General features: G+C 46.1%; 1 protein-coding gene across 2 annotated transcripts in view; it reads right to left on the bottom strand.

Moving 5' to 3' along the window:
* The window catches only part of LOC135904848 (L-xylulose reductase-like), a 28,223-nt gene extending 15,085 nt beyond the window's left edge, over positions 1–13,138 (bottom strand). The window contains exons 1-2 of one of the 2 annotated variants that reach the window (XM_065435833.2): positions 12,917–13,138; positions 9,922–10,019 (exon numbers count right to left, since the gene is read on the bottom strand). In XM_065435833.2, coding sequence (XP_065291905.1) covers positions 9,922–10,019; positions 12,917–12,968 — 150 coding nt within the window. In that variant the 5' untranslated portion in view covers positions 12,969–13,138. Of the gene's footprint in view, positions 1–99; positions 206–9,921; positions 10,020–12,916 lie in introns of those variants that run through there. The other variant, XM_065435835.1, reaches the window with a different exon arrangement.
* Positions 13,139–24,952: the final 11,814 nt, after the last annotated feature.

The following is a 24,952-nucleotide window of genomic DNA, read 5'->3' as shown; positions in this document are numbered from 1 at the left end:
GTGATGCTTCTACGGTGAACGCAAATCAACTCTCCCAAGCCTTATAGTGCGCTAAACGGTTAATACTGCCAATAAAAACTCACAAGAAGGTTTATATACCTGGTTCAGGACAACATTCATTTGGGCTAGATGGTGCATACTTGAATTAGGAAGGAACAGCGCCAACTAAGACGATCACAAGTGGGGAGATCGACACAGGGCAAGCGCCTGATGGCGATCCTGATGGCGCTTGTCCTGTGTCGTTCTCCCCACTTGTGATCGTCTTAGTTGGCGCTCTTCCTTCCTAATTCAAATTTATATACCTGGCAGCAGCTTTTTTTTCCCTTTCTTATTTTTTTATGTAAGTGACCTCTTATGCTGCAACGGGTACGTGCAGTTCAAAGATGAAGATATGGAATTGCCTTGAATCACAGTCGGCCCGGTGCTAATTTTTCTTTTATTATACTGCAAACATGAGTAAGGAGTTGGGAAATGCGGCAATCATGTACCTTAGTTCGTTAGTGTCGCTTCGGTTGAGACATTCAAGACGTGGCGTAAGAGAGACACTTGACTTGGGATCGAACCAAAGATCCGGCGGTCTCAAGCCGAGCACTCTAATCTCGACGCCACGGCTGGCGAACAGGTACATTAGGTGTGCTCAAACGTGAATTATTTGTTTTTATACTTGTCTCGTCTACCGTGCAACAACGTTCATCGCGAAGCGGTGCCTGCGGTGCCATCAACGTTGGCGTATGCGCAATGCTGCGCGCTCTTCCTTCGCTGCACTGTAGTGTTCGCATTGCGCTGCATGTACTTTTTTTGGGTCTAGGAGGTTTTTGAAGCAAATGCTCAAAACAGAAAAGAAAAGAAAAGAAAAGAAAAGAAAAGGAAAGAGAAAACAAAGCGCCAGGAGTAATAATGTCAGCAGTTGATGCCCATTGTGGCTAATCGAACTCAACATTAACAAGTGTAAATTTGTGAGAGTATCCCGATCTAACGGTAACCTGCCTACTACCTGAATAACGTTTCTTTAGAATCAGCAAGTTCATGTAACTACTTAGGCGTGCACAAAACATCTAAATGAGCGTGGAATCATAACGTTGGATACATAATTAAGCATGCCAACCGCCTGCTCGGATATTTACGCCGTAACTTTTCTCGTGCTCCACCTTCTTTAAAATTACTATTTTATCAAACCCTGTTACGGCCAAAATTAGAATATGCTGCAGCTATATGGGACCCCTTTCATGAAAACCGAATGCAGTATGCCCTTGAACTAATCCAAAACAACGCAACTTGTTTTATTTTTCGCAACTACAACCATGCCGCGAGCGTATCTTCAATGAAATCAAATCTGGGTTATAGAAAAAGACATTCAAAGACAGCGCACACTCTTCCATAGAGCCCAGCGGCCGAATTGACTGCAGCGAACCAAGCGGATGGGATTACATCTTCCAGTTTTCGGTTTTGGGTGCGCGCGTTTTAAACGGCAGGTAGCACGCGTTCCGCCGGCGGCGCTAATCGACGCGAAATCTGTTATCGTTTCTTCTGCAGCTCAACCGCGCGCGTTCTTAGTAGGAATCGTTTTATTTATTACAAATGATTCCGGACTATCTTAACAAGCTTCCATCGAATCTGTGCGACGTGCAATTTCATAAAGCAGACGCAAGACGCCTTGTAAATGAGGAAATGTTTGTTTTGCTCTCTATAAATGCTCGTTCCGGGCTTTTTATGCATTCATCCAACGTTGTTGCACCAGGTGCGCAGCAGTAGTTCTCGTACGAAACTACACCGGACGGCATCAGCTGAAAAGATTACAAGCATGCATCATTTTGGTGTTTAGACTTTTAGGAATACTGCATGTACAGGCGAAGCGTGCGCAAGTCGCGGATGGGCGGCATTACGAAACGAAGCAATTCGCTTCTACGTACACGTGGCGTAGAAAATAGCCGACACATCCCAAAAAATTCCATAAAATACGATAACATCTGATTTCAAGCACTCCCCATTTCCAGTCATTATTTCTTGCACGTTAAGAGCACAAATACACGGGCCATTGCGCGTTTACAAAACAATTTGGACTCAGCGGATGCGATCGTAAGCTCCCTGCACAAAAGTGGCCACTACACTGGCTCTCAGCCAGACCATGCTAGACGCTGACAGAATTCCTTTAACCCGCACTTAAGAAAATGCGTGGGTGCAAAGCCTGTTTTCAGTCGTTCAGAAGACAGATTTTTCAAGTTCTTGGTTTTTGAGCTCCTCAGCGTTATCTTTTGCGCGTTCTACCGGCTCAAGCAACGCACTCCAGTGTTATCACTCTTGCCAATCGCTCGTCACGTTTTCGACAAGCGTGATTACCGAAAGATGGTATATGTTGTTGCGGGGTCACGAAAAGCGTCACAAACTTGTCCCACTGACATTCAGTACACACCAGACTTACTCTCTCACCACGACGAAGCTGCTTTTCGCTAACTGCGTCCCAATGGCAGGCCCGGTGAGCGTACCTCAAAAGCATCCCAAAAAGTAACGAAATTACAATAATGTTCGGGGTCTCAGAAAGCGTAACGAACTTGTACCAGCAATATTCAGTACACGCGAAACTAACTGCGTCACACGGCCCAGCTGCTTTTCGCTAACTGCGTCACAACTCTGGACGCGGCCACTGCGCTCCAAAGTAATGAAATTATTCACAATAATGCTGGGCGTCAGAGAAAGCACCAAAACCTGTCTCAGTAAGATTCAGTACACGGGAAGGAGGAGGAGGAGTAGATTTTAATGGAGAGAAAGGAGAAGAGGTCGACCTGGGGAGCGTGTCTCTAGCCTGCTACTCCTCACTGGGGAAAGGGGAAGTGGGAAATACAGGGGAAGGTAGGTGGTGGGTGATTATGATATGGTACAATGAGATACTATATACACGTTGTCCAATATGCGGACGCGCACTAGAGACGCAACACACTAAGAGTAATCTTGTCCATACAAAAAGTTATTGCGCAAACACATTTCGCACTGACTACACGTCTCACAGCTTCTAGAGGCGATCGTCTAAACCAGACTCATTTAAAAAGTTCAAAAGTGCTTTTATGGCACGTTGGGCACAGTCAACACTCCTCCACGCGCCCGAAAGCTTTTCTTCTGAAAAAGGGCGTGAGTCTAAGCTGTCAACTGTAGATTTGAGTTTTCTTCGTTCGGCCGCATATTGAGGGCACACGCAAAGTACGTGAGCTATTGTTTCGAGAGTGTGACAGACGCTACATTCAGGGTCCCGTGTTTGTCCAATCTTGTGAAGGTATCGGTTGGTGTATGCCACACCCAGCCGTAATCGATGAATGAGCGTTTCTTGGCTTCTCCGCAACCGAAGTGGATGCCGGAATTGTAATCCAGCGTCAAGTCTATGGAGGTGCTCTTGTCGATGCTCGGGGTTGTCCCAATGTTGCGCCGTAGAAGTTTTAAAGGAGGTATGGAGCAAGGCGTTAATGTCATACCGGGAAAAATGAATTTTTATAATAGTGCTGTCAGTGTGCGCCTGTTTTGCTTCTGCGTCAGCCTGTTCGTTTCCAGCTATTCCACAATGGCCAGGAATCCACTGCAGCACGATGGTATGTCCGGAATGAGACGCCTCAGCAAGAAGATACATGATGTCATAAACCAGGGGACTATATGCGGTTCTGTCACTCATATAATTGCTGATGAGTTGCAGTGTTGGTTTTGAGTCGCAGAATACTGTCCACTTCTCGAGACTTTGTTGCAGTATGCAGCGAACTGCTTCTCGAACTCCGGTCAACTCAGCTGCTGTAGACGACGTCCTGTGTCCTATCTTGAACCGTTGTGCGATCCCCATTCCTGGCACAGTGTAGGCCGCCGCGGATGAGGTCTGTGTCACAGAACCATCTGTAAAAATATGTTCGTAATATCCATACATGTAAGCAATGTATGATAGCGCGAAATGCTTGAGGCCAGCAAGCGGCATCTTCGACTTCTTCGTTATTCCAGGGATTGAGAGCCTCACCGTTGGCTTTGCCATCGTCCAGAGTGGAACTTCGGGTATGCTATACGGTTCGAAGTCTGACGGCAATAAGTCTTGCTGCGACAACACGGCTTCTGAGTAGGCGGACACAGGCCGTACGCTTGTGACGTTCGTGAGTGGATGGTTCTTGTGTCTAGTCAGTACCCTTAGATGCACTCGCAATGGCTCATGTTGCAGATAAACTCGAGCTGGGCACGCACGTGCCTCTGCAATAGTCCCCCAAGTAGACGCACATCGTGGTAGTCCTAGGCAAATTCTCAGTGCGCGAGCCTGAGCACTTTCAAGTGTGCGTACAGCAGTTGTACTAACCCGAGAAAGTACAGGCGCACTGTAGCGGAAGTAGCCAACAAAAAGTGCGTCTGCATATACAGAGACCGAGACTGCGCCTGCGTGTTCTTTGACCAGTCCGATGAGAACGATATTGAATAAGGTTGGGCTCAACACCTCCTTGAGGCACTCCACGATAGACGGGGTGGTTCTTTGTTTCCCCGTCTGGAGTTGTCATGAATATCGTTCTCTCTTAAAGATAGCTGGCTATCCATTGATGCATACGTCCCCCGACGCCACATTCTTCTAGGGCATTTAAAATTGCATCATGGAGAACGTTGTCAAAAGCACCGTTGATATCTAGAAAGACAGCAGCCATTAATCTACGGCGACGTTTCTGATGTTCAACTGTTGTTACTAGGTCAATGACGCTGTCGATTGACGACCTACCCTTTCGGAAACCTGTCATTGCGTCTGGATATATATTACACTTCTCCAAAAATTACTCCAGGCGCGTCAAAACCATGCGTTCCATGGTTTTACCTATGCAACTGGCAAGCGCCACAGGTCTGTAGGAAAGCATAGCATGGGGTGTCTTGCCTGGTTTCAATATTGCCACAATTTTGCTTGTCTTCCAATGTGCAGGCACAGTTCCCGAGGACCACGATAGATTGTATAAATCCAGGAGCTCTCCAGTCGCTCGAGGGCCTAGATGGCGCAAGTACACGGGAAACTAACTGCGTCACAAAGCTGGGTGTGGCAAGAGAGCCCAAAAACTACCGAAAGAAAGTTAAAATAATGTTGGGGCTCATAAGAAGCATCGAAAACATCTCCCAGTGCGAGTCATTAACTCAAATTACCTACGCCAGGACCGTAGAACTGTTTTTTTTACTAACTGCGTCGCAAGTCTCGGTTCCGGGCCATGAAATCCTAAATTGGTTGAAATCCGTCGCAGACTGTAAAACAAAATTTCTTACCTTGCCGTAGTCGAATAGTGCAGTGGCGCCATGTCGAAGTGCAAAAGGAACGCAAGAATACGCCGGGGGCCCAACAGACCAGGCTACATCCAAAAAGAAAATGAGAGAGTGAGCCCAGGAAAACTCCGGAGGGGCTCGGGCCCCGGAGGCCTCCCGTAGTCGGCGCCTATGACGCAGAATTCTCTAAACATATCCAGTAGTCAGGGACTCACAAGTGCAGCTCCCACAAATGAGTTCAGAGAATGAAAGAGTCGCTGGAGTTTGTCATTTTTTTTATCAGAGGGGGAACTGCTCACTGCATTTTCGTACAGTTCGGAAGCACTGTGTCGAGTGGTTGTTTCGCTTACTTTTCAATATTGTTTAGAAGGCTGAACATTGCAGAATACTTTAGATGCATGCTTTCTGACAGCGTTGGTGGGAGCGTGCTAATCAGAGCTTTAATTTACGAGTTATCGGAAATAAATGAATGTAAACTTAGACCTCAGTTGCATGTTGTGGGACTTATAAAAGAAATGAAATACAGCTATACTAAGGTCTATTAGCCGAGCTGCGTAGCGTTTACATTTCAGATGACCTCTTTTTTGCCATCGCAAGGACATGCTTATAAAGGTAATTATGATGGAGGGACTTGTTAGGGGAGCATGTGGCCTACCGCTTCGGCGGTTGCTCCCTTATAGATGAAGGTGTCATTTAGTTTTCTTTTTTATCGCTTAGGAGTAGCTCCGTTGTTAATGACCGGTACAAAAACTTAAGGGTTATTCATCTGTAAGACAACTACTTTTAATGAGAGTTTACTATAATGTGCACTGAGAGAAGACACGCGAGCGCGGACACTTTCGAACGACGATACGGTCCGTGACTGTTGGGTAAAAATAAGAACGCTTTTCGGCCATGAACATTCTTCGCGATAAACCGGCTATCTTCGCTAACCTCATCGTCGATCTCATAATTTTCACAATTGATTGAGTACTGTACTTACGATGCACTCTAGCGTACATAATGCTTTGTAAACTCAGGGGTCTCTAATAGCCGCTATACATTATGTAGCATGCTGTTCTTAGTGCCGTGAGCGTGTGTTTAACATAGCCCTGCCTAAATGTCTCATAGGGAAAGTTTGAAATAGTGTCCTTTCTTTCTTTTTTGGCGGTAATACAACCTTGGTTATCGCCTTTCCTAAATTTCTAATGTTTAGCACTTTTGAACGTTTTTTGACGCACCGTAAGTTATTACGTACTGCTAACGAGTACAGGTGAAACAAGCCTGTATATAGTCATCGTCATGCAGGAGTCAAACGTTCCAGCAAGCCCTTGAAGAGGATACATTGTTTCTCGAGGTTGCTTAACAATTAATAAATAAATAGAAGTTGTACAGAATGCATCAGGTATGATGTACCAATTAGTTCAGCTTGTCTTTATCTTGCACTCTATGCTAAATATGAACAGCCAGTCCTAAAAATGAAATGCTGTGAAAAAAAAAAGTGTCTCTGTGCGCGTGTGTGGTGGGGCTGGGGGCGTTCATACTGTAGTCGGAAGTAGGCGCAAGCATGAACTGTTTTAATGTACAACTAGATTTCTTCAACGCTTTGCATTGTAACGAAACTCTGTTGCAAAATTTTGCAGCTCAAGTTGGGAAGATACAGAAGAGCGTATCTGCGAACTTTGTTTAGATTAGGCGGAAACGATTCGTCATGTTTTTTGCCAGTACCCGCACCACAGTGGGCAGAGACAATCGCTTTCCGTCGTGCTGAACCAGTTGGACGACCAGCCTCTGTCGGAAGAAAGAATTTTGTAACATCGACGCGACTTAACATCACATCAGAAGGTCGTGCAAGCGCCACTGGGCTTCTTGAGATCGACCGGCACGTGTGAACGCCTGTGATTGGAACGCCTCTTCTGTTACCTGCTTTAAGGCGAAAGCCTTTCTAGGCTGATGGTGAAGTTTGTATCAGCACACCTGACCGCCGGAGTGTCCGCCGAAGCGTCATCGCACCACATGAAGGCAGATTAAACACAGATGAAAGAATGAAAAATGATTGATAGTGACAGTTAAATGAATGATAATGTTATAACAGAAATTGGTAGAGGTTACTAGTGACTAGTAATGACTAATAATGACTCCGAAATGACCACTATGTCTAACGACGGCTTGTAATGACCACATTTGATTAGAAATGACTAGAAATGTCTAGTAATTAGTAGTAATGACTAAAATGACTACTAATGACTTGTAATGACTGCTAATGACTACAAAATGACCAATATGTCTAAGGACGGCTCATAATGACCGCAATTCATTACAAGTGACTAAAGATGCTTACTAGTGAGCAGTAATGCCTAATAATGACTGAAACAACGTGTAATGAGTACTAATCAGTTGTAATGACTACCAATAACTACGAAATGGCCAACATGTCTAACGACGGCTTGTAATGACCACAAATGATTACAAATGACTAAAGATACTAGTGAGCAGTAATGAATAATAATGACTGAAATGACTTGTAATGACTAGTAATAAATACGAAATAAGCAATATGTCTACCGACAACTTGTAACGACTGCAACTCATTAAAAGTGATTAAAATGCTTAGTGATGACCAGTAATGACTAATAATGACTGAAATGACTTGTAATGACTACTAATGACTGTGATATGACCAACATGTCTAACAACGGCCTGTAATGACCACAATTGATTACAAATGACTAAAATGCTTAGTAATGAGCAGTAATGACTAAAAGAAAGAAGAGAGAGAGAAGTGGCAAGGAGAAAGAGGCGAATGATAAGAGGAGGAAAAGTAGGCTTTCGCCGTTCACCTCTTCAGAGAGATCTTAAGAGACCCTGTTTTTTTTCTTTTTTTACTCTATCTTGATTCCTTTTTTCTTCCTTTTGTCTTGTTCGTTTTTTTTCTTTGCGCTCTTTGTCGTCTTTACAACCCCTATATCCCCAACCCCAGTGCAGGGTAGCGAACCGTTAACTTGCCTCTGGCTAACCTCGTTGCCGTTCCACCCACCCTCTCTCTCTCCATGTGTCCATTTGCACCGAAGAAATGCCGTTTCGTTGGCCCAAAGGAATGACGAAGTAAATGTGGCGGCCCGCCGGCGTTGAAGCGCTAGGCCAACGTCGCAGAATGCAAGGAGAAAACGCAAGCTGCTCGCGGGGCACACGGGTGGGGACCTCGGAGACGTGACGAAAAACGGGGGGGGTGAGGTAACATCGACGACACAGACGCTCTTTTTCCAGCCAGTTTCGCTTTCAAGGAGCCTGCCCAGAGGAACTACTTGTTTGCGTAGCTCCCACATGAAATCTGCTATTCAAAATTTGATCGTTCGGATAGGTAGTGTCGAGGACGGTACTAATTTGCTGTAGCCACATATTGTTGATAATTAGGAAATTAATTAGCATAATTTCGCTAATTAAGCACGTAATTGTGGAAATTGATCTTTATCTAGAGGCTACCTATCCGTACACTCATATGGTAAACATAACGTTACCATGATTTATAATTTTCTAATTTTAAAGACTTGGTGCAGCTAAAGAAACACCGTGTATAAAGAAAATTACGGAAACAGGTTACAAGTGATAGTGTTTGCTGAAGGAAAGAAAGAAATATACGGATGGGCATATACATATACTATAACAGGCATATAAAGATTTTATGTAATGTAATAACGTATGTTGGTAACTTCAAAATTCTACTAACAAACCTACAGTTCTGGTCCTTGTCAAGACGCCGAAAACGCCACCGTAGAGGAACGATATGTACTTGAAGGACCATTTTAAGGAGCATATATACAGTAGCAGTAAACGCATTTTTTTTGCGGATGCCAATTTCGAGAGTAAGAATGTATTCGTGCGCAGTTTAGTGGAGTAAGTAAATAAGGGTTGGTGCAGCGATGGATGATGTGTTTACGCCGCCAAGCAAAGAGAAGTTACAAAAGATAAACCTTCGTGGATGTGGTTAGAACCCTGCGTCTTTGTCATTTGATCGCACATACACTTCATCCATCGACCCGAGGGACCAGCGCGAAAAAAAAAAAGAAAATCTGAACGGCGCTGACAAGGAGTATGCTCCGTGATCCGCAGCAGTACGTACGTGTGCTTCGCGGCATGGTGTCTCGGTCTCAAAGAAACGTGCACGTTCGTCGCCCTTTAGCCACGGTGACGGCGTCGTGAAGGCTGTGACCGATTTGCCTCAATACAGGCGGGGTCGTCGTGCGTCTACAGACGAAGCCGCAGGAGCACGACTCGGGAGACGTGAAGACAGGAATCGGAGTTATCGCCGGTGTCAAGTAGCTGACGGGTGAGCGAAGGAGGCCGAGCGTAAGCGATTAGAACCAGCTCCAAACGCCAAACGTCGTCGCGTTGCGGAGGCCGAGGGTTTAGACGGTTAAATACAGTAACGCATTGACAACAAGGCTGTTGCTCTTCAGGGAAGAGCGTTCCCTGAAGGGTGAGGCGAAGAGTCTGCCACTTGTAGCGTAAACTGTGTATCATCGAACAGGTTAAGCCACATGCGGCAGCTTTGCAGCCTATTCAGCTTTTTTTTTGTTTTACCAATGTCGACTGGTACATTCTGTAGCAGGTTATAATTCCGAGGTGACCTGCCATTATTGTAGCCATTCCGCGCTTATTAATTTGGCATGTTATCAACCATTGAATTGGGGAACATACTTGTTTCTGCAGTTCAGTCAGTTTTGCACCGTCAATGTCTACAGCGATGACAGTAGCGCCAAACTTTGCCAAGTCAGTGGCGATCCGCGCACCCATTCCTGGAAAGGATGAAAATAAAGGAAAATCAGCGCGAAGCGGCGGCGAGGATGAGTAAAATGCACAACCGATGAGCTCTTAAATGAGAAAGTTCGTCAACAGTGGGTGAACAAAACAAGCCTATAGCTTAAGCCGGAGCCAATGTGTTGACAATGGGACTTGGCTTCGTGAAGACAACACCGCTTTCATTGCCATGGTTTAGTGTACAGCTCTCTGAACCCCAAGGGCGAAGAGACTAAGCAAGAAGGAAATGGTGAGGTGAGCAAGCGGAGTATGGTAGATGAAAATGTTGAAGCCATGCGCGCATTATGTGGCATGTTTTGCGCTGCAGCGCGAGCCATGATGCATATTCATATATCTAGTTCTATGGTCGCATAAATTTCTCTTTATGGCAACATGACACTTACGACCGCTGCTACCTGATGGTGTACTTACACACAATTAAAAAGATTCGTGCAACTCAGAGTAGAATGCCACTCAGTAAGCTGCTGATTGACAAAGCTAAAATATTTAGCAGAAATGCTATGGTCTTGTGGGACAATAATGTGCGACGATTTAGTGACATTTACACGAAGCCGTGTAAGCCGTTACGTGTGAGTAAATTTACCCACCTGTAGTACGTTCCGAGGCAGTGGTTCGTTTATAGTTCGTCGAAAAACTCTTTTACCCTGACTGAAACTGATGGCACCAACACCGCATCATTGTGATGTCATTTTCTGCAGCCGTATACCCTGCTTGTCATGTTCGTGCACCGCATAGGAAGGGAACAGTTTGTTTGACCAGCTCACGATCATGCACAGTGGACATACGGTGTATCCTAAGTCGCGACAGTTGAAATGGGCTGCATGGTACGCGTCGTCAGAAAGATAGTAAGCTCAGGCGCTTATTGGCGTTGTCGCATGACAGTGACGGTAAGCAGGCAAAAACAAATCCCACTTGAAGAGGAGCACTTTTAATTTTATTGGGAAGCAACTGATCAGTGGTGATAGGGGCAAGTACTGAACGGCGGTCATCGGGTCGGTTGATGCAGTCTACACTCGGCCCCTAGATATAAAGCGTCATTGCGCACTTTAGATCACCCAGCAGTCATCTCAACAATTTGAAAAACTTCTAAACGTATTGTGTACAGTGCGATAGGGCCGGGCTGTTTACTTGAAGCAGGTACAATATTCGTAAAGTCAGAAGAATCTAGGTCCATACTCACAAGGCATGACCTACCTTAAAGGTTTTTTAGAACAAGCACCAACAAACAGTTATAGTGGACGGGGCAATAACGAAGGCAGTTGGTCAATGACAAATTGCTTTTTACAAACGAAGAACTTTGACTTCATGCCTAATACATAGAGCGTGTCTTGCGAAATTGCTGTTACCCGCCGCGGTATCCCAGTGGCAATGGCGTCGCACTGCTGAGCTCAAGGTAGAGGGTTCGATCCCGGCCACGGGGGCCACGTCTCCGAAGGAGGCGTAATGCAAAAACGCTGGTGTATCGTGCATTGGGTACACGCAGGTTGTCCAAATTAATGTGGAGCCGCACTGCTACAGCGTTCCTCAAAATCGGATTCTGGTTTTGGCGTGTAGAACCCCAGAATTAAAGGTTTCCTAAATAGTGGGAGATAAACATTGATAGCACAGATAAAGCAACCATGATAACAATGACGACGCGATATAAGCAGAGGATAAAAATTAAAGGCACAACATTTCACGCCAGAATATTTGCCATTGTATTTTGAACAAACGGCCATGCAAGAAGAGGCAAAGATGTTTCTGTTTCAGTTCACCATAACGGGCAAAGTATTGGTAGATGGGAACAAGCTCTCGGGTATAAAAGCACCTGCGCAAGCAAATATGCGGCAAAGTATCTATCGCGCGCATCGGGATGTAAGGCAGTGTTGTAATAAAAATTCACAAACTTTATAGCGCCGTTACAACAAGGTTTACTGATGCACAGCGTCAGGCAAAACTTCGCTGGAATGTCGTGCTTTCCGCAAAATCGTGTCTTGTGGCGCCACACAAAAGGGCGGTCGTGGAATACAAGGTAGCGTAAAGCTTGATATTTTAGGAAGCTCCAGAAAATACATTTTCGCATCTCTACTGAAGATGAGGCTTTGAATTGAGATGTTATAAATTGTGAAACACATACATTAGTAACAAAAATTTGTTTTGTGAATGCGGTACAATGTAGTTTGATATAGCAAACACTTCACTTTAAATACATAATGATATAGTCGCTTTGAAATTGGCAAAACCAATATTTCTCACTGTTGTGCATGACTGCGCTAAACAATCGCGCTGTTGCACTCCAACACGTGTCTAAACAGCCCCTGCCCCTGCAGCTTACAGAATTCCCTTCAAGCCGCGTGTTGAGTCGCACTGGTAGACAAACTCCAGGACAGCGCTTAAGGGGGATGAATATAAACGCCCGTAGGAAGAGACTCATGCAAAGCGCGCACAAATTTCCGGTATTGTGGTTGCATGCACCGCTTTAGAGATGTCACAACGCTGTGTACTCCTATATACGCACCTCTTCTTCATATCATTATCATCATTCATCAGCCACTTCCCTCCCCGTCCCTTTTCCCCAGAGTAGAGTAGCAGGCCAGAGCAAGTTTTAGCTTTGGCCGACCTCTCTGCCTTTCTGTAACTAAATCTCTCTCTCTCTCTCTCTGTGTTTACTTGCACGTGGTATTCGTGTCTCATAACTGCCAGAGGAACCATGGTCGTTTCCTCTGTCTTGCGATTCATGCGAAAAAAAAAAGAAAAGACAGAGGGATCTTTTATTGCCATACTTCACGAAGCGAAGCGCGGTATTTTCGGATCAGGCCAGAAATAGCACCCGCTGCAGTCAAGCCGAAGAAATACGGGCAAGAATCGGCCCCTACGGGGCGTAGACGTCACCTACCTTGCGCAGCGCCCGTGACCACCGCCCGTTTGCCCGAGAAAAAGGCCTCCATGCCGCCTTTTTTGCTTCACTTCTTTTAAATTCACCTCCCCTTAAACCGCGGGACGTGCAGGAACGCCCTGGAAGACGACTGCTCTCTGCTTGCTGCCCGCAACGCACTGCGCTTTATGTTATCCGAGGTCGAAAGATTGCTGAGCCACACGTGCCCACAGAAGTAGACACGGCAGGAGATAGCTTCGGCGCTTGTTTTGAAACTGGCGGGGCGCGGAAGTGGAGCACCGACCGGCGATAAAGACGCTGTTGTTTCACTCTTGGCTCGGCTGCATTGAACCGTTCACGCTTGCCGGATGGTGTGCCTGGCGGAGGCGAAAGGGAAAAGCGGAGGCTGGAAATAGCGAGAAGAGATTGCGGGCTTTTGCGTACAGGGAGATTCAGTTGAAAAGTGAGCTGTCCTTCGCCCGCATGGACCACAGAGATACCCGACTCACGCAATCCATGCTAAAGACATTACTCAAGAAACACGACGGCGAAGAAAGGCGTGCTGCATTCAAAACATGATATATATTGAGCGCGTGGCCTCCTCAGCTGCTATGGCGTTACAAGCGAGGAAACTTTTTTTATCCCTCTCCATTGTTTGGTTGGATACCACCAGCTCACAATCTTGGGCATGTGACCCATCTTAGTAGTTTCCGTAATTCGTAGAGCGTCGAGCCATTCTGAAAGGAGTTTCTATTTTTGTCGCGATTACAACAGGTGGGATATTTAGGAAAAATAAAATGGTCTTTTTTGCATAATGATTGCCGAGCAACTCATGTGAGGAGACGTAACATATTTTTTGTTTTAATTACCACTGTTACTATAAAATGGAGGTGTATTATCAAATGCACGCAATGCTGGCCTCATATTGATAAAATAATTGTACCATTTTGCCGTAATGTCCCAGAATAATATTCTGCATTCACGGCAATAAAGAAAAACCACATTAACTTATATGTAAACTTAGCTAATGCTACTCTTATAACTTAATCAATGCAAACTTCCGTTATGAAAACATGTTTTGACCCCTACGTTTTTATTGAATTTCGAGGTTGGGTTTGTACCTATGATTTGATGTTGTGGGTTTGGGAAGAATACCGAAATTTAGCATTATGAAGGGTGTGCCTTTACTTTGTGGTAGCTTTGTTTGCAGTAAAAGTTCCCATTTTATTATCATGTCTTGACATGCCCTCGTATTCACATGCTTACTATTTTCTTTCTCCCTGATCCTAGCACAACGCGATTGTTACCTCTATTTTCCCGGGATCAATTCTTGCTTGCTTTTTAAATATATATATCACGTACAGGAATAGGGCGGTAAAATAAGTCGTTATGTGCAGACAACGATAGACGTTGCTTTTGTAAAAATAATGGTTCTCTTCCAGCTACGCGAAACTTTATTTACACTGTTTTATCTGATAGTGAAGCGTTGAATGCCCCCTACAGTATGCGTGTTTTCAACGTGCGCTCAAGTTCAACACACACACACACACACACACACACACACACACACACACACACACACACACACACACACACACACACACACACACACACACACACACACACACACACACACACACACACACACACACACACACACACAAACACACACACACACAAACACACACACACACACACACACACACACACACACACACACACACACACACGCACGCACACACACACACACACACGCACATGCACGCACGCACAAACACACGCACCCGCACACGCACAAATACACACACACAAACACACACACGCACGCACACACGCACGTACGCACGCACGCACGCACACACGCACACACACACACACACACATGCGCGCGCACGCACAAGCGCGCACACGCACGCATGCACACATACACACACGCACGCACGCGCACGCACACAGGCACGCGCACACGCGCGCGCACCGAACATGCACACTCACAAACAGACGCAAGCACGCATGCGCGCGAGCGCCTAATTCGTAGCTTTTTTAGTACGAAATAGTTTAATATTCCTGTGAATATTGGAACTGCGAACAAACTTTCGAGATTTCGTCAACTCTCGTTATATTATGCATACATATGCGTGCTTTAAAGCAGAACTAGCCATATTTAACGACCACTCGGCTGCCGTAGAAGCAAACGCATTCGGCCATTTTCATGGAATCTAGTTGCCAGCCATATAGCACAGTAATGTGTTAAGAAAAGGTCACGGAAATGCGCAGGACATTTTTTCCCTATAGCTTATGGGTCTTCGAAGTAAAACACGAAACCGCTTTCTCGTAAATATATTTGTTACAACTGGTGAAACTTGTGCGCCCATAGACGCGAAAGGAAACATCGGGCTGCGCCAAAGCAGGTGCTTCGCACTTGATCCAGTTACATATACAGAGTGCCATGGTATGTCCTCGCACCCAGTCTAGGCTGTGCGATAGCATTCTAAACTTTTTGCCCGCATTTTCTCTGCCCGAGCATTGCATACAGCGCTTTCTATACGTTTACAGTACTAGCCAATGTCGTCGGATCTATTCGTTTTGGGATGAATGCAACATGTTTTAGAGTTACTATGCTCTGTTTTCAAGGGTTTTGGTGCCCAGTTCGTGGGTACAATTTACGACGTGCCTTTATTTTTTTTTTATTCCAAGCATTAGTTTGGTTATATCAGGTATTTAGCGGTACACTGCAAGTACATAAAACCCTGACGTGTAAAAAAATGACAAAACACTCCATTCTGTGAAGATGGAATGACAGTCAAAGCTTTCAAACGAAAAGCAAAGTGCTTTCGCTGCCATTCCATCTTCACAGAGTGGAATAGTTGTCGTTTTTTTTTTTTTGCGTTGCGAGTCTGGCGTCATTGCTCATTCAGAGGTGCCCGGGCTCGCGATTGTCGTTTTCTTTCAGCATCGCGGGAACGTTATTTGTCGGTGGCCGCTTCGCGCCGGCGCCGTTTACATTCTCGTTCCTGTTGTTTACATTCTCGTCGCACGCATGTTGTTCTACAGTCGACTGTACGAACTATACGTATCCGCCCCATCGATAACGCAGCTGATTTTAGCGCCGATGCCTCTACTGCTTATAAGTTGTGGTAACCTTGACGTAACGCTATTTTTCACGACGAGCGTTCTCATTTGTTCCACACTTTGACATCTGCTCCGCCACACTGCACCCATATGGCTTTGTTTGAAATCGCTAAGTCTGTTTTTGTCACTCGAAGCCGAAAAAACTACAGAATGTTAGTCATATACAGCTATCGCTGTAAAAAGGGGAGCAACTTGGTCTATAAGTCAATCCTTTAACCCGATAAAGGTTGTAACAGTGTCAGTTATAGACTGATTTACACCCTTATTCACTTTGAAGGGTCTCAATTAATAACAGTTTACGTACGTTGGAAGATTCATGTATCCTCTTTTCGGGCCTCTTCAATTATAAAAATTGGAAGGTAGTTCAAAGTCTAGTTCATGTTGATGAAAGACAATGTTTTCCTGGGCGAGTTGGCGGTGAGAACGGGGTGTACGAACCACTAATTCATTGCCAGAGCGACGTTGGAGCGGCAATGTTCGAACGATGTCAACTAGAGGTTGGATCACAAAATTTTTTTATCATCAGTGATCATCATCATGACGATCACAATCATCATCATAATCGTCGTCATCGTCATCATTGAAATACTCACATGCCCACTTCGAACTTGGCGTCAAAGACTTTCATTGAAGAAAGGCACGTGCCCACTGACCCAGCGACCCCAGGGGCACATACCCAGTGGTCCATAGCTATACTCCGTGACAGAATTTACAGTTAGACTGCGTTATCTATGGGATGGACCCACGAAAGTAGCTAAAACAGACGTTATAAACAACATACCCGTTACGGAAAAGTGGCGGTAGAGAGAGAACAAAAGATGGGAGCAAATGCAAAAAGGTTAACCAAACGCGCGCCCTTTTCGCTACCTTGCACTAGGCGAAGGAGTAACTGAGGGCAAAGAGAAGGAAGGAAACACAGAGAGAGAGAAAATACCAGTCGTGCACAGACTCGAAGGAGCACTCCAAGTGATTCGCAGAGGAAGACATTGTCTACAAGAAAAAAAAATCAAGTGTCGGATGGTGGCATCGAACCTCTGACTCCGAGCGTAGCAACCTGGGGCTCCAAATTGTTAGGCCATGATCGCACGTAAGCGCTTTTCCTGCCACCCAATTAGCTCTTTGAGATCGCTTGTGCATGCGTCACGTCATACAGCACGAGCGCGTCGCGACAGTGTCACGAACGCGATCTTGCAGGCTGCACCCACTTTCGGGATCGCCCGGTATTCCCGAGTTATTTCCCTATAGCACATAAGGCTACGAAGACTACATTTGACCACCTTCGGTATCGGCCCAGGTTGTAACGAAACAAGTCACAACTGTTTCTTCGCCGGAGTAAAAATAAGGCCAGTCATGGCGTCGCCGTCATACTATAGTCGGTGGGGACGCTAGACTTTCACGTGTCCCTTGATATTGTTTCCCCTGCACGCATCCATCTCCTGTAATCCGGCTTCGCTGCATGGCGCTGCGCCGGCGGCGATTGGTGTAATTGCAGCATATTGCAAGAGTTAGCGCGGGTGATGCGCGCCAACTTAACGGAGGGTTTATTGAGGAGCGAAAGGGAGTTGGCTCTTTGGCTTGGGGTTGGATGGCAGCGCGGACGTCGCGCGCATACGCCGATACGCTTCGCAGCTCTGTACCGAGAAAGGCTTCGGAGCGGGGCAACGGGAATGGACGAACGTGATAGTTCGAACGCGACACCGTTCGCGTGACTGCACACGCGAACGATTAGGCATTGGTGTCTAGTAGCATAGGAGGGAACATATTTGCTCGCTATCCGATCGCGGTGAGTCCGACTTCTTCGATATTTCCTCGATTTTGTCGCGCGTTCATCAGCATGTTCTATAGTTTGCGATTCGACTATCAGGTGTTATTGTATGAACAGTGCAATAAATGTCCTTTTGATTGTTTGCGCTACTGTGTTGTTGTTTTGTCCCAAGAGCACGTGCAAAACCCCACACATCCTCGTCCTGCCTCTGTTGTCACACATGGGCTCAGGTTTAACACATAATTATTTGCTATACACGAACACGTTGATCCATGTGGTAACTCTTGAAGAATCCCAAACGATGCTGCATAGCCAGCTAGCTGCAAGTTTCTTTGCATAACATGAATTCCCGCAATGATTGGGACCCTCAGATGTTCTTAAGTTCGAAGATATTGTTACCTGTGGAAGCAGATTGGCCTGTCGTCAGGGGTACGCCATTCGGACGGGTTGTGGCGACATGTTGCAAAAAAGGACTGCCGGGGACGAGGAGGGCCGCTAGATAACTGGGGAACGCTGGGTCGAGACGTGGAAGACACGGTGTTCAGACCCATGTTTTCAAATTCCTGTCTGACGACGGCCTGAATCATCGCAATGGTGGTTACTGGCGGATCGGGAGGCGTCGTGGAGAAAGCTGGCGAACAGGCGGCCTCGAGTTCGCGGCGAACAATACGGGTGACGTCGTCACAGGTGGTGGTCTGACGCGGTCGACCCTCACATGTCGACGTAGCAGCAGTATTGGGTAGCCGCGCAATGTGGTATGAGATATGGCGGCTCTTAGCCTGTTCAAGGCGACGGCATTCTTTTATAATGGCGTCGATAGTTGAGACGTTGCCGAAAACAAGCAAATTGAAAGCGTCGTCGGCGATGCCTTTTAGCACATGTGCCATTTTATCTGCTTCGGACATATTATTGTCAGTTTTACGGCATAGAGCCAAGACGTCGAGGGTGTAGGAAACGTATGGCTCTGTAGATTACTGAACACGAGAAGCAAGAGCCTTTCTCGCGGCAGCCTTGCGCCCAATGGGGTCGCCGAACAGTTCCCGTAGCTTTTCTTTGAAACTTTCGCAACTGGTTATTTCGTCATCATGCGTTTGGTGCCAGACGCGTAGGGTGCCGCCGAGGTAAGAGATGACATTGGCGAGCATAATCGTTGGGTCCCACCGGTTATTAGTACTGGCGTGTTCATACAGCTTCATCCAGTCATCGACATCCTGTCCCTCCAGGCCATAGAACACACCTGGGTCATGGTGTGGGCCAACCGTGACGATTGGAGCAGTCGGACAAGCCGAAGTCGTTGCAGAGGCGGGCTCGTCACCGGAAGGCATGGTGACAAGCTCGGTGTGCCGGCCACTTCGGAGTTCCGTGGTGAGGACGGGGATCGCTGACCTCCACCAGAAATGTTACGTGTGGAAAGACACAGACGAAAGATGCTATTTACACGCCATTTACACTGGAGCCAGGCAGCCAGGCTGACACTCGCTCGGGCCAAGGGCACCGACCAACTTCGTCGTTCCCGCGGCGGCTCGTCTCTTGAGCATCGCTCGATGATATCGTAATAATATTTTTAAGAAGTGGCCTGTGGCCGCTAGCACTTTGCCTATATTCTGGTGGATTTCTGGAACAGCATACAGCGGTATTCGTCCTGTTGAGGTGGATTACCTAATGATGCGAACATTACAAGCACAAAATTTCGCAAAGAGCAGGTAGCTAGTAAAAAATGGTCACCAATGAGCATTTTAACTATTTACTTCACGCATATGTTGCAAATGCGAAGCTGAAGCTGAACAGTAAGGAAGTGAGGCTAGCTTGAAAGAGAAATCCTATAGGAGTAACAGTACTTTAGACATATAATCTTTCGTAGAATCTCCTGAAAACCACATTCATATTTCAATTAACTCGACCTGAACTGCTAGAACGCGGCTTTTGGAGAAACTGTTAATAGGAACACCAATGTATTTCGTTGCATTTTTTTCAGGACGCAAATATCAAAAGTGTTCCTATAGTCCTTGCAGTCTATAAACAGATATGACTTCTTTGTTTCTCGGCTTCCATTTTGCGGAATCAGTACATGTTCTAAAGTGAATAATGACAAAAGAAGTTTCCTAAATTACCTTAATTTGTTAAGTTGCCTTGATTGCAATTTGTCCTGCATGTAATGTCCGGCTATTTAGGTAATCCATGAAAACAAGTAGAATTATATATACTGTTCATGCGATTATATCCAAAAAAAAAGAACGTGGTATTGATGCAGCGATCCACGTTGCTGCCATGCTGCTATATATATAGGCTGGCATGCTTAATGGGGCGACGTCGTCTCAGTGTATGTCACTGCGTCACCTGTTGCAGCTCGTATAAAGTGTTGCGTAGGGGTAGAGGCAAGGGAGGGGTTCCGATATCACACATATTTGCGTCATTGGTGCCAGAAGTTAGCGTGTAAATATCTTGACCTCTCACTTTTTCCGTGAATGTCCCTGTTTCTTTGTAAATGCTATTTTTATTTATCCCTATGCTTGCACTAATTAAGTACGGAGTAGGTACACGTCCTTGTAGAACTACTGCTCTTTATATGCAGATTTCAACATACTCTAGGATATTCAACTTTGAAAGCATTCATGCTCAATCACTACTAAATTCAAAAAGAATGGAGTCCCTATTGCTGCCGTATAGGTTGTTTTACGAAGGTTCACAGGTGTTTCTGCAAAGGCAGTTCTACAAAGGCTGTTCTACAAAGGTGACAAAGGTTGTTCTGCATTTTTTAAATTGTGGAGAACCGAAAATTAACGGTGTCTTTTTTGCAGACGCCGTCATGACGCTTCACGGCACCAATAGGACACTACAGAAAGGCGGTTTCTGTGTTTAAGCATGGCAGCCACATCCGGGAACATCGTTCATGAGTCAGACTTAGTCAGCATAAAACGAATGTGGCGTAAATGGTAGCGACATGTATGCAGAGTGTTTCACGTAACTTGAACCAAGCATTTCAAAAAAGTGGTTAACCATAGCTGAATGAAACCAACGACGTTTGGTTTGCCGTCATGTGGCGCTCATTAGAGTATGTTTTATATTTCTCTTAATCATTAAATTAACTAAGATGAATTATGCGAAAATTTTAAGATTCACTTTAGGACCAAGTGCGTTTCATAACATTGTAGAGGGGATTAAGAAACGAAGGATCAAATTTTTTGTGTCAACGTATATGCAGTGGCGGTAATTTTTTTCAGCGCTTAAAGAAAGCCCGCGAGATATGAAACAAAGCCACGTGACGGCGCTCATGCGCTACCGTATGGCAGAGCTCTCAACCGCGCTTCGTGCGAAAGAATCATGCGCACTGACCGTGGCGAAGTGAGTGGCCGCGGCTCTAGGCATCGGCTGCACAGGAATTCAGCATCTTTGACGGTGGCACAATGAAAGGAAGCGCCGTTGTCTCTGATAAGCGATAGGCTCGAAGCACAGTGGAGAGCACCGCGATACGATAGCGCAGTGACGTGGTTTTATTTGATATTTCGCTAGATTTCTTTAAATGCCGAAAACAAATCACCACGCAGCGTGTACGTTACCACAAAAAATTGGATCTATCGTTTTCGAAGCCCCTCTACAACGTAATGAAACGCACATGGCCCTAAAGGGAATAATACACATTTTGAATAATAGTTTGAGTTAATTAACTAATCAAGTGGAATGTAATAAATATCTTGAGGATCACCACATGACGTTAAACTAGATGTTGTTGGTCTCACCCAGTTGCGGTTAACCACTTTTCTTTAAATCCTTTGTTCACGTCACGTGAAACACACTGTTTATGACTTCTGGCTAAACTGCTAACATGTTCGTGCTCGAATTTCGCACACAAGTGGCGTTTCGCGGTGGATGCATAGCTTCGATGGAGAATTCATCGGTACACTGTGACATCCAGTCATATTCGGTGGCACATGACGAAAGAAGTCACTCAGACTGCCAGCGCAACTTCATTGTTATCGTAAGGGCGCCGGTCCACCTCACCACGTAGGCATGTATTTGACGCTCTTTAAACTGTGCTTCTTCACATGGCAACATTAGACGTCTGCTGCTCACATCAGGCATGCGAGCTCAACGTTATTGATTTGCCTGGCACAGGTGAGGCCCTAACGGTAGTCCTGAAACCCGTGGACAGTACAACTCGTCGTTGACACTTATCTTTCAGCCTCAGCACTTGGACACGTACACACGACGAGCGATATTTCCCACTATTTTCCACAGGAGCCCTACGGACAATAGCCCTTAGTACGCTCATATTTGTCGGTGTTCGAAGTTTACAAACGCGAAAATGGCATCCGCATGGCATATTTAAACTAGCGCTAATGCCCGTGAAACGTACCTTGCAGAGTTTATCGCGAAAGAAGCTATTTGAAGGGCAAAGTGCTGGAGAGATGTGTGAATATTGCCTACCACGTATACCTTTGCGTGGTGTCTCACGGGCTGGTGCGTTTTGTACATTGTTACTAGATTACACGCTAATGTAGTAAGATTGGTTATGTGCATGTGCCTATAAAGGAAATATTTTTGTACCTTAACAGTGCTAAAAGGGTATTTTACGAGTTTGCACTGTTCAATGCGCATATTTAGCACCCATGTGTACTGATAACACCCCATAATGAGGGTGGGCGGGAAAAAAAGTCTCAGTTCTGCCCTGAAGGAGAAGCGTCGATTGCGATAGCGAATTAGTGGACAGCTGTACGAAGTAAGCAGTGTAGTTTTATCGGCCGTATTAGTTTGTAAAAATAGGTGTACTAACTAAATTAACAAGTATGGTGTCACGCACGCACAAGCAAAAATGGGCACATCTCCCTGGATGACTGCGGAAACTCGCTGTGAAAACGCTGGAGCGAGGAAGTGCGGCAGCAGCACCGAGCGAATTGACGTTCGTGCTGCCTCTCGCATCAACGCGAACTAAGCCGCGAAAACACAGCGCACGGCGCACTCTGTCCCCGTCGCAGGCGCTCTGTAGGCAAGATACAGCGGCCCAGCAGGCGCGCGCGGCCACCCAGGCCGCCCGGAGTAGAGCACGCCCCCCTCCTTGCCCTTCCCCCAAAGCCTTGCGTGTGAGGGAAGACAGCGCGAGTCCTCTCGGCTTTCCTCCATAGCGTGCGCGGGATTGAGCCACGGCCGCCGGCTCACCTTCGCATGCTTTTACTCGCACGTACATAATACGGCGTGCGCGCCGATTTTATTGCCCTTGGACTTTATGCAGAGCCTCACGGCGTCGCCGACGGCAGAAGAGGGCGTGGAGTGCCCATATAATTGCTATCGCAATAAAATCCCCACACATTAAAAAGATTAACACTTATTGTGGTGCTGATTGGGTACTTTAAAATGCAAAACCGATGTTGCGCACTTTATAAGCACCTCCTCTCCAAGGTCTTTCGTAAATAGTAAGATTTACATCATATAATACGGGGGCTATCACATCGATTAGCGTGTCCGCCTACGTATACATCTTTCTTTGCAGCTACGGCAGTTGTTAACGGCAGTTGTCAAGCGCAAGTAACATATTTTCTATGATGGAAGATGCGTTCTGATGGAAGATTTCTTATGAAGTGACGCTGCTTGAAGATAGAAAAAAGTTATTTAGGAGTAGCGAGCTTGTATCATAAATACCAACAATATTAGAGAATGTTTCTGTATCTCAGCACATTGTTTTCGTTGCTGCTCTGTTTACTATTCAATATAGCCGCGTTATAATTTTCAAGCTGCCTTGCTACTCTGACATAACACCGAATTATGGATCGCAATTACATGCATCTATGTTGGATTTCTAGCTACCTACCACCAACTCTAGTGTTAACAAATAATTTGCTGGGCTTGAGTGGCACTGAAGTCGCAAGAAAACATCCCGCAAGTGTTATGGAAAATTATGTGTACAGATACCAACATCAGAGGCACTGCAACATGCCAGCTGTGTGTCGTAGTGGATAGTGTATTACTTCCACGTGAAGTTCCTGCATTCAAATCCGACGCGTTCATTTCTTCGACAACCGCTCTACGGATGAATTATTTGTCCTTTGAGTATACGTAGTTATGTCAAATCAGAACAGTCGGAAGTACGACCAGTATGAAAGTTTTCGAAACGCTTCGCAATACTCCCTTCTTCTAGAGCATCAATTGCAAAACACTCCTTTTTTGTTGTTAGCACATCATTAGAATGGTGTTAGCCATGGGAGAAACCAAAAAGACCCTAAGGGAGTAAAAAAAAAAGTCGCAGTTTCGCCGAAAAGGCGAAGCATCGTTTGCGTTAGCAAATTAGCAGACAGCTGTACGAAGTAAGTATAGTAGTTTTATCTGTCGTATAAGCTTGTAAACATGCGCTTACTAACTAAATTAACAAGCATGGTGTCACGCGCGCACAAGCAAACATGCACACATCTCACTCGATGACCTGACACACTCGTCAAAACGCTCTAGGGAGGAAGCGCAGCAGGAGCAACGAGGGAATTGAGTGGTCCTGCTGCCTTTCGCATCAACGTGAACTAAGAGGTGAGAACACAGCGCACACTCATGCTATCTTCGGCTGGTCGCTTCCATCCCCCGAAGCAGAGTCGGGCAGATCCGGCGTTCCTCGAGCTCAGAGGTAGAGGACGAGCGCGCAAGCCAAACGTGCGACTCGCTCTCGGAGGAGGCAATGGCAGATGCTAAACCACGTGACTACTACCAACGGCCGATGTTTCGCTTATCGAAAGCTCCCGGCGCTGCCGGGAAAACCGGCGGACGCGCCGGCGGGACGAGCATTCGTCGCAGTGGCCTAGGTTGCCTAGGTTACGGTGGGCCGTCGCCAACAGCAGCGACGCGGCTCTGCGATGACGTTTCAATTTCGACGACTGCTCCGACGACAGGGCTCGGAGCGCCTCAGAGCGCTCGAAGGTGGAGGAGAGCAATCGAGAAGAACCAGCCGAACGCAGGGCGGGCACCCTCTTTCAACCAGCCGAAGACAACGCCGCTCGCGAGAGCGCTCCAGAGCGCTCAGAAACGACCAGTCGAAGATGGCATAAGCTATCAGCACTCGGCGTAAACTGTCACCATCGCAGATAGCTTCCAAGATAGCGCATGTGCGGCCGCTGCATACGCAGCTTCCAGCTCAATTGCAACCTGTGTAGTGGTGGCCAATGTAGACAGCCGAAAACTACGAG

This window comes from Dermacentor albipictus, chromosome 1 (genome assembly GCF_038994185.2).
Source record: "Dermacentor albipictus isolate Rhodes 1998 colony chromosome 1, USDA_Dalb.pri_finalv2, whole genome shotgun sequence".
In the NCBI taxonomy this organism is placed as follows: Eukaryota; Metazoa; Arthropoda; class Arachnida; order Ixodida; family Ixodidae; genus Dermacentor; species Dermacentor albipictus.
The sequence above is the reverse complement of the archived record's forward strand: the minus strand, read 5'-3'. Positions and strand labels throughout refer to the sequence as shown.